The sequence below is a fragment of the Rutidosis leptorrhynchoides genome, chromosome 7, assembly GCF_046630445.1.
Source record: "Rutidosis leptorrhynchoides isolate AG116_Rl617_1_P2 chromosome 7, CSIRO_AGI_Rlap_v1, whole genome shotgun sequence".
Taxonomy (NCBI): domain Eukaryota; kingdom Viridiplantae; phylum Streptophyta; class Magnoliopsida; order Asterales; family Asteraceae; genus Rutidosis; species Rutidosis leptorrhynchoides.
This window is the reverse complement of record NC_092339.1, coordinates 57,840,114-57,855,682: the sequence shown is the minus strand read 5'-3', so window position 1 is coordinate 57,855,682 and position 15,569 is coordinate 57,840,114. Positions and strand designations below refer to the sequence as shown.

The window sequence follows — 15,569 nt, the reverse complement described above, 5'->3', positions numbered from 1 at the left end:
TACTACGGCAAAAACTATAACCTAAAACTAGCTACGAACGATAAAAATACAAATTACGAATTATATGTTTAAAATATACAATAATGATAAAATTACTTATTGTTATAAAAATATAATTTTTATATTATTATTTTATAAAAGTATTAATTTATATATTAATAAAACTAATTAAAACTTAAAAATACAAAATTAATTAAAACTAAAACTAATTATTATTAAAATTAAAACCCTAACTATATTTAATTATAATTAATTATAAACCCTAAAGTCTGTAATTATGGCGTACAAGGTTGTCAGTCACAGCAGATCATGTGACCGCATGAGATTATGCCTTCGGGCTCATGCGGTCGCATGGATCAGTAATCCAGACCTGGTGTTGGGCTTCGACAGGCTTCGGCCCAATTTCAATTATTATTATTATTTTATTATTTTTTTCTGATTTTTAATTTATAAAAATAAAATAATTTAAATAAAACTTATAAATTAAAAAAATAATTTACTTATTAGTTTTTATAACTTTTAACAATAAAAAATATAAACTTTTTTAATTTAAACACTTAAAAATATAGAAATATATTTTTTTATATATTTTTAAAACTTATGTAAATATATTTTTACAAAAATAGCTTAAAAACTAATTTTTTTTTTATTATAGCGTTCTATGGCGTCTCCGGCAGCGGCACCAAAAATACTTGATGTGTGCGAGGTGTAGTACGAAATAGATTATATTTTACTACTAAATACTATTAAATACGATACAATTTTACACAAGTTATTTATTTATTTATTGAATGGGGTATACCTAAACCTTGCTACAACACTTATAGGCAGTGTACCTAATCGTAGAGTAGTGTAGTTTTTAGTAAGTCCGGTTCGTTCCACAGGGAGCTAGCTGAGTTTAACGCTATATATATTTTAAACTATATTTGTATATATATATATATAAGTAGTATTAATATTATTATAAAGGGGGGGTTTTTACCGTTTAGTGACCGGTTTGTCGATTTTATGTCTTAAGTAACAATTAAAACCTAATGTAAAATATTAAATATAAATATAACTTAATTTAAAGCGTAAAGTAAATGACGATAAATAAAAGTGCAATAATTTAAAGTACGATAAATAAAATGACGATAAATAAAAGTACGATGAGATATAAATTAAAGGAATTATGCTTATTTAAACTTCCGTAATCATGATGTTTGACGTGTTGATTTTAATTTATTACCATGGGTTGATTGTCCTTTGTCCTGGATTATTCGATATGTCCATCTGGTTTTGTCCATAATAGTCCATCGGTCATAATTATAAAGTGTGAGAGTCTTCGTCAAATTACCCTTATACCCGAAGTCAAATATTCCAACTAATTGGGGACTTAAACTGTAACAAGGTCTTAATACTTTGTTTAATGAATACACCAAGTTATCGACTGCGTGTAATCTAAGGTTTTAATACTTTGTTAACAATTACACCAATTACCCTTGAATGTAAACCACCCCTGTTTTAATGAGTCCGTTGACTATTAATCCATCACCGTGTCCGGTCAAATGAACAATTATTAGTATTTATAAATATCCCGCCCACCGTACCCAGTCAAGCGTATGTGATTAAATATAAATACGACAAATTATAAATCTCTATATTAAATCAACGAGATATCATTTAATTAATATAAAGCCCATTAATAGCCCATAATCCAATTTTCACAAGTGTCGGTCTTTTGTCCAAACCCCAATTATGGTCCAAAACCCAATAACCCCGTCTTAATATTTAGTCCAACATCACGATTACTTCGGCTTAAATAAACATAATAATAACTTAGCTACGAGACATTAATTTAAAAAGGTTGAACATAACTTACAATGAGTATTTATCGCGTAGTGTTACAATGACAGAATTTCGACTTACAAACTTAAAACATTCGCCACTATAACCTTATTATTATTAACTTAATATTAAAGTTATAATTATAAAATATAAATATATATATTTGAGAGAGAGTGAGATGTATGATATCTGTGTACATAAAACGTCCGAAATATGCTGCTATTTATAGATGTGGCCAGGTTTTGGAAGCCATGCGATCGCATGGTTTTAAAGCTTCCAGGCCATGCGATCGCATGGACAGGCTGTACTCAGATATTTTGCAATCGAAACGTGGGCTGCTGAGTTTATTTAATATATAATATAATATATATAATTTTATATAATTATATATATTATATTATATTCTTGTGTATAGTAGACTTGTAATTTTAGCTCCGTTGAGTCGTACGTTGATAGTTGGTTCAGGTCTCAGTTCCGGATTTTCGAACGTCCTTTCGTACAATTTAATATCTTGTACTTTGCGTTTTGCGGCTTGTACTCTTGTAATTTTTAGACGTTTCTCAGAAATAATTTGAACCACTTGGATTGTACTTTGTACTTTTTAGCTTTTTGGTCGTTTGCGTCTTCAAATCGTCGAATCTGTCTTTTGTCTTCACCTTTTATTATTTAAACGAATATCACTTGAAAATAGAACAATTGCAACTAAAAGCTTGTCTTTCTTGAAGGATAATGCTATGAAATATGTGTTCGTTTTTAGCATTATCAGTGGGTTTGGATGACATTACTCCGTGTTTGATGCTCTTTGGAAGACCATCCATGTAAAGTTCAACCCTTAAAGACTCGGGGTTCACAAGGTTTGGGCACATCAAGGCTAGTTCGGAAAATCGTTGATAATAAGCCTTGAGATCGTTTCCGACCGCTTTTAAAGTTCTTAGCTCTTGTTCGAGCCTTCGGGTTTCTTCACGAGGGAAATATTCGATGATCATCTTTTCCCTTAAATCGGCTCAAGAGAGGGCGTGGGCTTCATCGGTACCCACCGATTGTACATAGGTGTTTCACCAAGTGAGCGCGACGCCGGCGAAAGTGTGAGTGGAGTATTTGACCTTGTCTTGGTCCCGACAACCGCTTATGCTAAAGACGGCTTCCGTTTTCTCAAACCATCGGGTGAGCACAACCGGTCCCCCGGTTCCATCGAAAGTGTGAGGTTTGCACCCCATGAAAGCTTTATAGGAGCATCCCTCGTTTGAATTACCGGCTCCATTGTTGTTGTTGTTGTTGTTGTGGTTGTTGTTATTGTTGTTGTTGTTGGATGAGTGTCCGGCCATGGCCGCATCTACGGCGGTGGCTATCATGCGTTGGAGAGCTTGTTCGGGAGTTTCGTTGCGTGGTACACGGCGAGGAGGCATTGTTCCTTCAAAACACAAGAATATCGTTGATTAGTATTCTCAATAATACTAACCGTGATATGGAAATGAGGATAAAGAGAAAATTTTCCTTGACTCGCCTTAAATTCTTTATGTCATAATATCGGAACGTTTATATGAGTCACCGTAATATAATCCCGGAAATTATATTACCCTAATTCATATGTGCATTCGACATTATTTCACTAAGTCAAGGTGGAATGTCAATCAAATTAAACAACGTGAGATTAAGATGAAATAAGAGTTAGATATGAATAGAAGAGTTCGAGTATAAATGGGCAAGTAGTAATTAATTCCTACTTCAAGTCTATATGCCGGTTGTAGTCTAGACTCACTAATGTACCCTATGACTCGGGGTTGACACCAATGAACTCTAAATCCCTATATAGATAGCTTGAAAACCGTTATTTCACACATGTAAATACACACCTTCTTCTGGAGTATATCAGTATATACAAAATATTGTTTTCTACAATATCAAACATACATGGTTACAAATCACGCAAACCATTATTTGTATTAGACTACTGGTTTACAAGGACCCAACTTCACACTTCAAACTACCACTAGTAGTTGATATATGAAACTTCCTACCTTAATCTAGGCATTTACAAGTTATACATAGTTGTCTGAAACATAATTGCCTTATTATAAATCAAACACCTTTTTATCATTCCATGCTAGTAACTGGATTAAAAAGCTCTTCATACTCCAGCTGCAAATCAAACAAAAAAAACATCAATAATAACCACTGATTTCAGATTACTGCAAAAACTTCCGATATCAGTTTAGTTGACGCGCCAACCCTTTGTAAAGGATTTTAATTTTTGGATAACATGTGTTTCAAGTCCACCTAACTGACCCGGTTCGACCCATTCCTAAAGTTACGTTTTATTTTTATTTTTGACCTTTAGCCAACCTATCCGACCCATACCATTTTACCAAGATTCAAAAAGTCAATCAATCATACAAAACTACCAAATATGATGTAATATTTGCATTTTCAAAAACTTAATTAGGTATTACGATGTTTTTATGGGATACGAAAGCATACGATTTACACATTTAACTGTAACAAAAGGGCTTCATGAGATGTTTCGAACTTTCTGATTATTCAAATTACTAAAAGTGAAGTGAGAGTCATGATACGTACAGATGATTCGTTAAGTGCGATCTTCATCTTTCTATACTCTTCTTGAGCTTTTTTCGATCTAAACATTGCTTGGACCCGAATAACGGATCTCTCAACCCGTTCTTCAGCTTGTTTCCTACTCGCATGGAAAAAGTTCTCTTCACCAACTTTTTCTTCCTTCTCGTTTTCCTCATTATCGTCATTATTAGGAGCAACTTGAAGACCTCGTAAGCCTTTTCGTCTAAGACGCCAACGAATAATTGCCTTCTCTAACACTCCTACTGACCATATTATCTTCTTATACTGCCTTCGTACTTGGAAACCGCGAAAATATGCCTGTATCCAGAAAATGAGACTTTTTTTACCCAACAAGGGAAATTGATGGAATCAAACAAATTAGGCTAAATAGAGGTGGAAAATTAAATGGGTCAAGTGGGGTGGTCAACCAAGCATGGTTGCATACGACAGTTGTGGTGGCCGTTGTGACGGTTTGGTGACTAGCGCGTCCCATTTCGCCAAAAACCGTCTTATTAGTATGTCAATGCTAAAAGTCAGGTCAAAGTCGGGAAAAGTTGGTCAACGTCGGTACAAAATTGACTTTGGTCGGGCCTTGTTCTAGTGTAAATGTAAATCTCAAACGCTTTTAAACATTAGTCGGGAAAAACACCGACTTACATAGTATCCTTAAGATGAACTAATAAATACACTATAATTACACAAAACATGATAAAAAAGCCTATATATTATCTAAAAGTTAACATTAGTCAACGCCCGTCTCGACATATTCGAGCTTTCAAGTTCCTGAGTGACTCGTCTCTGTCTCGCGTCTTTTTCAACCTTTTTAACTGGTCAAAACGGGTGCTTATTGATGCATATTGACCCAAAACACTTTTTGTCTATTTTTTTCTCTTAACAACAATTAACAGATCAAATATAATGACAATAACCATAACTATTAGTTTGATAATACTCTAATTTTCCGAATAGAACGAGGTTTTACGAATTACAAATACACTTGGGCAACTTTCAACCCGTTTAAGCCATTTGGATCCCTTTTAACCAACTTTGTCATTTTTACTGATCCAACTGTCATGTAGTTAAAACCGGAAAGTAAAATGGTTAAGAACAAATCTTACTTGAATTTTGATCACTTGACGTCGTTTAGTTAGAAAATCTTTTCGTATTTTCCATGTACGAAACCTATGTTGTATATGTACAGCAGCTTTCATTTGCTTCTTAGTTTCATGTTTGCGATAAGCATGCTGAATCTTCATAGCCGCTATTAAACATCGTGCTTCATCTTCTGCATTCGCAAATTCAACAGCCTTTGCTTTCATTTTGAATGATTGTTCCCTGAATGCCGCCTGTATACGGGCGGCAGCATCAGCGGCCCGCCTATACGCCGCCAGTGTATCCTTCAAATATTGCTCCTCTTCAGTGACGTTAGTACCCGGGCCATTTGCGGCCGAATGATCATCAGTCGGAATCGTACACTGCAACGAGCTACTCACATTTCCCGCTAATGTCATGGCTTCAAAATGAGCTAATAATGCCTTTTCCGCCAGAAAAGCGGCTAACCCCTCATACCCACTCTTGGATGCCAGGTCAGCAGGAGTGCATCCAGCAGGGTTTTCTGAAGTAGGATCCGTCACCAAATTCGGATTCGCCCCTGCAGATAGAAGAGATGCAACGCATCTTTGCCTGAAAACAGTTTTAACACAATCGAATCATACAAATCAAGAGCATTATCTAAAGGATGGTAATATTTCCACCATCAAAATTGATAAATCCACCACTTGCGCATTATTTATTTGTACGGTACAAGTATCTAATGCACAGTTGTGGTGGATTTATCAATTTTGATAGTGAAAATATCAATTCCACTATTTAAATCCAAAACCAAACTATGTTTTATCTTGAAGATGGTTGTTATAGAATCTTACTTTCCATTGTGAGCAGCCCAATGAAGAGCCGTCCATCCAAATTTGTCACGAAAATCAATCGATAAACCAGACCACGAATACGGAAATATCGCCCAGGTGTAATCTAAGATAGCACACAAATGAATTACGCCTTGACCTTCATCATCACGATCAGGGATCTTATTTCCCTCTAATATTCTTTCCAACAGCCATTCAAGTAGCCTGTTCTGTATAGTGAGCTCCAGTAAGCTCGTTTTGGCTCGTGAGAAAGATATCTTTTTTTCGGTAACAGAATTTATCAAAAATCCCCAACTATCAACAATTGATCGAGTTTTGTGAGCAAATATTTTGGCTTCTTTCAAGGTTTTTGGTGGTACTTTGCTAGATAAGATATTGAGGCTTCTAGATGTCGAAAAAAGCAAATGCACCAATCTCATCTTAATGTGGAAATCTTCCCATTCGGACTTTTCTTCTGAGGAAATTGTTAAACTTTGTACGGGAGGAGCACGGTATTCAAATGAAATAAGTTGACTTATAGGTTTCAGACCATCATCACTGATGAAAAGGTCGACTATTCCTGGGGTCCGAGGAGAAACGTAACACCGAAATACACCAGATTGGACGACTTCAACAGGAACAGAAATTTCTCCACACACACAATATAATTTGGAGTTTGCTAAGTGTAGATGGTCTTCATGAAAAAGTCCAACAATTAATATCTGCAACAATGATATTAATGGTCAAAATGTCATAATGTACAACAAAGTATATGACTGTTAAGCTGTAATCTTAACATGAAATTATACAATCTTAACATGGAAGTCTCTTGATGTATATGTAACGAAGTTTGATGCAACAAACAAGTTAACGATTCCTGTCAGATTTAAAATTCGAAAAAAGTCCCTTTATACAGAAAAGCCATATGTTGATTCTTCAATTAGGACGCCATGTGAAGGTAAGTACCGTTATGAGTAAAAAACTTAAGGTGATACCAGATACTACAAGTGACAAAATGGGTGGTCCATAACTGGTTGGGTCAATATATATTCGGGTCAATACGGGTTTTGTTGTCCTGAAACTCCTTTTACCTATTTATAGAAGTATAAAAAACTATATTAATACAATAAGATTATCTATTTTTTAATTGAAGCAATTTAGAAGGTGGTATGAATTATATGTACACTTCTGACAAATTTCAACCCATATGATCCATCACCTTCATAACCTTTTTTAGTTTTCCCACTTGACTCTCTTAAAAACAAACCATAGCCCAATCAGCCCATTAACACATAAATGGGTTGAAACTGCCACCTCCACACTAGACACGTTATTCGAAGAAGCAGCACAAATCAGACACATACAAACATCATAACAAAAGATCAAAACTGAATAACACATTTTTATACAGTTGTTAAATGAACAGAACCTTTGTATCTTCACTTGTAGAAGCCCATGAAGGTGATACTTCTGTTATAGTGAACATTTTCTGCAACTGATTATTATAACCACTTGTAGCTGAAACCAAGGGTTCTGGTGTCGAAACTGGATCCACTATTACAGGATATTCAGTCATGGTGTAGTTCATCCATCTTCCGAAACTATCTTGACTTTTCAATCCATCATCTAAAATACCATTGCTTGTATTTACAAGTTTCGGGTCCAACTGAAAATTTGCAGATTGACCATCTGCTGATAATATGTGCTCAAAGGTGGAGATATTCTGTAAATTTGAACCATTCATCGGTAATAAAAGTATGGAGGGTCATAGCGTATTAACAGATACCAGAAAAGCTACATAGATTATATTTATTGATTTTAAAAATATTTAAAAACAAATTGATACGCTACTTACATTGTCTACAAATCCATTTAGTCCATATTGGTCATCTTGATCAACGTTTGACATGTTTCCTGCAATTTATAAGTTGTCACTTAATGATTCATACCTTTTAATCAAATTTAAAATGTTTAATAGACTATTATTTTACCACCTCCTTCGGTAATGATTAACTTATTAGAATCAGCTGGGACCACAAGCTCATCCCATTCAAGCGTGTTGATTTCACGAAGTCTCATTTCATGATTTATTATCGTCTCATTAGGCTCTGCATAATCACAAGCAGCAGAAAAATTTTCAAAAAATAATTCCTTTACATAAATTTCCATTTTGACCCATTAACTTATAGATGGACCATTTCGGGTCACAATGGGTAGCATAATGAAAATTGAGGAATTAGCTTAACTGAAACAACTAGGATATTTTGGGATGATTAATGCATAAAACCCCCTAGATAATTTTAGGCAAGAAAATAGATTAACATTAACAAAAAAACAATTTAATTCTCATATTGACATACAGATTAATTTTTAATATATGTTATTCAGTCAATAAACTTACGCACCAGCATAATAAATCTGATCAACCACGTCATTATCTTCCGACAGATTCCATGAAGTGGGTGGGTCGGAGCTAGAATTCGATTCAATAGTTGGGGAACCTTGCAACTGCATAATGGGTTCAAAATAACTATAAGTAGCAGTGACGTGTATTTAATAAGAAAAGCCAAATATATGCACAATTAATTTACTAATATTGAAGGTTCTTATAATGGACCAACCTCCTGAGTATCGCGATAATGAACAAGAACAATGTGTTCCAGTTTCCTGTAACAGAAACAACAAAAATGATATTTAAAGTAATAAGAAATAAATAATCATAAGCGGGTACTGTATCTAATAAATATAATGGATAAACAAATGAAGTTTTTTGTATCTTTATAGTAGTAGAAATTTTCAGAGGCTGCATACTTATCAAGAAGCCAGTAACATCTGCGAACAAAGGTTGACTGATCATAACCATGTGCGTAATATACATGAATCCTTTCGTCATTACCAACCTATGTAAATTAGCAGACATATTATCTCATAACAGAAGTAATGAATAGTTGTACATAAAATTTGTATAAACAAATAAACATAACTGGGTCTCCAAATTTGGAAAATGATTTGGTAGTTGATTTTTCATTCACAATTTAAAACGAAGTAAACTAAATAAACAACCAGTGTTCATCCATTTTTAACATTTATAAATAAAAATAATAATAATAATAAAAAAAAAAAATATTAAAAACTATGTTAGGACTAGTTATTAAATTGCAGACTCGATCTTAAATTTCATTTGGTTTAAATAATCGAAGTTACAAAGATATTGATATACTATCAGAAATTTCATTTCTTTCATCAACGGAATCCCAATAACAGTTTAGTGGAGTGGGCCTCATAATGATCTTATCATTAATCTAACTCAAGCACTTAAGCTTCAAAATAAAACACCACCATGTCCCTAAGTAATCACCAAAATCGCATATTTCATTAAAAAAAAAAAACTCACTTTCAAGTGTTCATGAGCTTCTTTGACAGTTTTCCCATCTTTTTTCTTTTTCCAGTTATGGCCATCTCTCCGGAAATTTCTAAGCATCTTCCTATCAAATAGGACGATGGTGCCACCTATTTAATTACACAGAGAGTATCAGATATTAAATTTTGAGTCCATGTAAGCCGAGAAACATAAACTCGAAAATCCAAAACAGAGGATGACATCAGATGTACTTTTTGGTAGATTCAATGGTTTCACGAGAATGTTGAAATACTTGTGGTTACAAAGTATTGCATGGATTTCATTGGGCCGGAGCCATCTTGTCTTGGCTTCCTCAAACATGGTGGGCACATCCAAATCTGTTCATGGAAGTAAAAAAAAATAAAAATTTTAGACAGAACGGATTTGAATTATTAAAACGGTATAGCAACTACTACACATTGAAAACAGTAGTATCAACTATCAAATTCTAAACAAACAAAAATATTAAAGAAAGAAATATATATTTTATTATCAACTTTTAGATTCTAAAAGTAGATCACCATATATAAACAATTAAGAATGCCATCACATGTAATCCCCAAGGACCCCAATGAATTGAAACCACAACTATAACCAACAAAGTAGACTCAATTATTAGCCAAACCAGGGCATATTGGATTAAATAATGTATATCTATCTGTTTCTACTTTTAGTAATTAACATTTAGCACCATCAAAGTTTCGTAAACCATTATATTAGCAAACAAACTTTTGAAAACAGATCGTTGAAAATATTTGCCCGGGACATTTGGAGGGCGGGTTATGAAACTGCAAGAGATAACGCGCCGGTGGTTCAATCCCCACTGGTTGATCAGAATTGCTGTTAAAAAAAATAAAAATAAACCCTAACTTAGCACTTTCCACTTATTTTCTATGTTCCTGTTCTGCAGCCATCATTTTTTCCTCCACCATAATAAAAAAATTTTGTTTTTTTTTTTTTTTTTGTAAGCGAGGAAACCCCACTATCCCATAGAATGTAAAACCTCTATTAATCAAGGCCCAAACATGCTACTTACAGTTTTTGGCAAATCACAAAATAAAGTTAACTTTTTAACACATACAAAACCACACAAATACGTTACATACAGTTTTTGGTAAATTACAAAATAAAGTTAATTTTTAGCTGAAAAAAAAAAAAAAAAAGTAAAATCAATTACAGTAGTGTTTACTCTATCTCTATACATTCCTAAACAGAATGAGCATCCACAAAAACTTAACTAACAATTATTATAACATAATATACATATACATACAACTCGCAGTTCAATAAAAAAACAAAAAAAAAAATATGCAGGATGATTATTATGCAAATATTTACATAATAGTAAATATTAGATATAGATAATTAAAAATCACCTTGCATAGTTTTAAAACCGTGAATCTCGGAACCAACAAGTTGTGACTGTACGGTAGCTTCCATCTTCAAAAATCAGAACTAGAAAGATGATTCGATGTTTGATTTGGTGAACTGTAACTGAAACTGGAACTGCAAGTTGATCGGTAGTGATAATAATCAAAGGTTAACTACCATTAATTTGTACGGAATTGAATGAATTGAAGTAGTGGTAATAAGGTTGCGACAAGAAGAAGTGACGAGAGAGAATAATTAAATATTAAATTAAATATGAAATGTGAAATAAAACCAATAATAGAATAGAAGATGTTGTTAAAGAAGAAGATAAATAAAAGTGTGGGGTCAGGTGAATTGTCTCTGTTTTATTTTCTTCGTACGAATTTGGTGTGAAATTAAAATTAAAATTCAATCCAATTATTATGTTAAAAAAGTTAGGTTCGTGTGAAAAGGTTATACGCGAGGTAAATTTTTTTTTTTTTTTTTTTTTTTGAAAAGCAAGAAATATTTCATCGATAGCTAAACCGTTACACGAGGGGCTTAGCCCTACAATCACGAACAACTACAACAACTACACAAATGACATGGAACGAGGATGCAAAGATTGCACCTCAATCAACTTTACAATAATTACAAATAAGTATCCGGTTTGGATAACCACAAATTCCAATGTAACTTTATGCCTTTGAACTTGCATGAGAACCAATCGAACGATACCGCTTGAATTTCGCAAAGAGCCAAGGGAGCGTTTTAACACTTATTATGAAAAACCATATTATTGTGGTTCTTCCAAATAAGGTAAGAGGCAACCCAAATGACCCCTTGCCAAATCAAGCTTGAGGAGGCACTATCACGGAGAAGTTCGTTTAGGGAGAAGCATGAAAAAAGACCATGATTCCACCATTTAAACACACGAGACCATATTTCTTGAACACACGAACAGAATATGAGTGTATGATCAACCGACTCGAGACCATCATCGCAAAGAGGACATCGAACGTTATGCAAATCAATACCTCTTTTATCGAGTTCGAGCCTAACCGGTAGACGTTTTTTTGAAGCACGCCATACGAAGAGTTCAAATTTTTTGGAACCAAATAATTCCGACATGTTTCTTCACCAAGTTGAGGGATGTAACCAAGTATACGCTCATCGATAATTGATGAAAAATGCCTTCACAGTAAACATACCATTAGAAGCGAGAGCCCATTTCCAACTATCCTTTTTACCACGAACCAAAGAGACATCACGAATTAAATCATTTAGCGAGTTTAGCTCACTGAGAGTGCGGCCAGCAGGAGGTCTGACCCATTCCCAATTTGTAGCAGCAACAGCTGGGTACGGTATAGCAACAGCAGCAGACGCCTCTCGGGCAGTAGCACCTACATCAACCGAATTGACCTGCTGAGTAGAGACAGTAGCAGCTAGGTGATCTTTAACAGAGGCATTTTGGTGAGCCTCCAGCCTGAACAACCTTGGAAAAACCTCACGAAAATAGCTGGGACCAAGCCATCAGTCATTCCAAAAGGATACCGAGTCGCCATCACCAATAACCTTCACAAAAGAGTCATTGAAGCTAACTTGCAGATCTTTTATAATTTTACCTGCACTCACAATATTTGCCCAAACACCTAGCTTCGGGGAATGAGAAATCTCACCCCCGACACTAGATTACCATGAGAACCATAGATACTACGAATGACAATGGCCCACAAAGAATTGGTTTCGGTTTTAAACCTCCACCACCATTTACCCAATAAAGCCAAGTTTTTACTTTTAAGACTTCCAATATTAAGGCCCCCCGCCCCATAAGGAGAGGTAACTTTGTCCCATTTTACCCACGACAGTTTATTTCCCGAAAGATCCCCGCCCCAAAAAAATGTACGTCTCACACTCTCAAGTAATATGATGACACTCGGTGGGGCACGAAAGAGCGAGAAGAAGTACAATGGAAGACTACTTAAAATCGATTTGATGAGAACTAATCGACCACCAAAAGACGTCGTACGCATTTTCCAATCTGAAAGTCGGCTTTTGAATTTATCAATCACCGGTTGCCAAGCCGCAATATTATTCATTTTCGTGCCGATTGGAAGGCCCAGGTAAATAAATGGGAGTTTCCCGCCTTACATCTCATTATACTAGCAATAAGATCAACTTCCGAAGATGGAACCCCAACCCCAAAGCATTTTAGTAAGTTTATAAGATTGTAAGCATTAGATCTATGCCATTTCCCAAAAAATGGTATCATCAGTGTACTGCAGATGCGAGATGAGAACTTTATTCATACCTACTTCCACACCTTCGAAGAGGCTTTTATCAACTGTCGCTTTAGCAAGTATATTAAGTCCCTCTGTCGCGAGAATGAAAAGGAAGGGTGACAAAGGGTCACCCTGACGGACACCCCTGCCCAAATGGAATTCACGTGTTGTTGAACCATTTACTAACAACGAAACCGAGGCTGACTTAAGACGAGAAGAAATCTAACTTCCCCACTTATCCCCCAAACCGAGGTAAACATTTATTTAGAGATTTTTTATCGAGGAGGCAGAAGCTAATATCGAAAATAGACGTACGAATCGTCGGGATGCGAGATTCATTCAACGGTATCGGCTGTAACCACTCACCAATTGACACGTGTATTTCTCTACTGCTGAAATGCTAAGCGGTACCGCTGGATACATTCATCCAATGGTAGGACAAGAGGTAGAGAAATACACGTGTCGATCAGTGAGTGGTTACCGTCGTATGAATTACACATTTTGGCAGTCTGTACGTCTATTTTTGATATTAGCTTATGACATTGTCTTCTGCAGTTATTTTTATAATATACATAATATGCAAGTTCTTTTCAACTATTATCATTATTATTATTATTATTATTATTATTATTATTATTATTATTATTATTATTATTATTATTATTATTATTTATTTATTTATTTATTTATTTTTTTTGAAAGGCAAGGTAATTTTATTGATAGAAACAAAGAGTACATCGCGAGATGAGGCGTGAACGCCCTAATACAACACGAAACACGAGTAAAAACGACTTAACTAATGGGAGAGAGCAGAGATTGCAACCCAACCCATACAATTATTACAAATAAGTGTTTGGCTTCGTTAGCCAAATGTTCCAATCTATCTTGACGTCTCTATATTTGCACGAGATTCAATCGAAGAAAATGGCTTGTATTTCACAAAGGGCCGCTGAAATGTCCCGTTCTTATTGATTAAAAACGTTTCATATTAATTGATTTCGTTGCGAGGTTTTGACCTCTATATGAGACGTTTTTCAAAGACTGCATTCATTTTAAAATAAACCATAACCTTTATTTCATCAATAAAGGTTTAAAAAGCTTTACGTAGATTATCAAATAATGATAATCTAAAATATCCTGTTTACACACGACCATTACATAATAGTTTACAATACAAATATGTTACAACAAAATAAGTTTCTTGAATGCAGTTTTTACACAATATCATACAAGCATGGACTCCAAATCTCGTCCTTATTTAAGTATGCGACAGCGGAAGCTCTTAATAATCACCTGAGAATAAACATGCTTAAAACGTCAACAAAAATGTTGGTGAGTTATAGGTTTAACCTATATATATCAAATCATAATAATAGACCACAAGATTTCATATTTCAATACACATCCCATACATAGAGATAAAAATCATTCATATGGTGAACACCTGGTAACCGACATTAACAAGATGCATATATAAGAATATCCCCATCATTCCGGGACACCCTTCGGATATGATATAAATTTCGAAGTACTAAAGCATCCGGTACTTTGGATGGGGTTTGTTAGGCCCAATAGATCTATCTTTAGGATTCGCGTCAATTAGGGTGTCTGTTCCCTAATTCTTAGATTACCAGATTAATAAAAAGGGGCGTATTCGATTTCGATAATTCAACCATAGAATGTAGTTTCACGTACTTGTGTCTATTTTGTAAATCATTTATAAAACCTGCATGTATTCTCATCCCAAAAATATTAGATTTTAAAAGTGGGACTATAACTCACTTTCACAGATTTTTACTTCGTCGGGAAGTAAGACTTGGCCACTGGTTGATTCACGAACCTATAACAATATATACATATATATCAAAGTATGTTCAAAATATATTTACAACACTTTTAATATATTTTGATGTTTTAAGTTTATTAAGTCAGCTATCCTCGTTAGTAACCTACAACTAGTTGTCCACAGTTAGATGTACAGAAATAAATCGATAAATATTATCTTGAATCAATCCACGACCCTGTGTATACGTATCTCAGTATTGATCACAACTCAAACTATATATATTTTGGAATCAACCTCAACCCTGTATAGCTAACTCAAACATTCACATATAGAGTGTCTATGGTTGTTCCGAAATATATATAGATGTGTCGACATGATAGGTCGAAACATTGTATACGTGTCTATGGTATCTCAAGATTACATAATATACAATACAAGTTGATTAAGTT

The 15,569-nt window shown here is 34.4% G+C and overlaps 1 protein-coding gene across 2 annotated transcripts; it reads right to left on the bottom strand.

Annotated features, from left to right (window-relative positions):
• Nucleotides 1–3,667: 3,667 nt before the first annotated feature.
• LOC139858865 (calmodulin-binding transcription activator 6-like) lies at nt 3,668–11,340 on the bottom strand. 2 transcript variants are annotated; one of them, XM_071847699.1, is made up of 13 exons: nt 11,079–11,340; nt 9,915–10,040; nt 9,697–9,812; nt 9,114–9,202; nt 8,924–8,969; nt 8,708–8,810; nt 8,294–8,410; nt 8,158–8,216; nt 7,732–8,025; nt 6,327–7,024; nt 5,520–6,084; nt 4,405–4,719; nt 3,668–3,966 (listed from the first exon to the last, which is right to left on the bottom strand). In XM_071847699.1, exons 1-13 carry the CDS (start codon nt 11,140–11,142, stop codon nt 3,922–3,924), a joined length of 2,637 nt encoding a protein of 878 aa, XP_071703800.1. In that variant the 5' UTR covers nt 11,143–11,340; the 3' UTR covers nt 3,668–3,921. The 2 variants fall into 2 exon arrangements, with proteins under 2 accessions (XP_071703800.1, XP_071703802.1); XM_071847701.1 differs by having other exon boundaries at nt 8,297–8,410.
• Nucleotides 11,341–15,569: the final 4,229 nt, after the last annotated feature.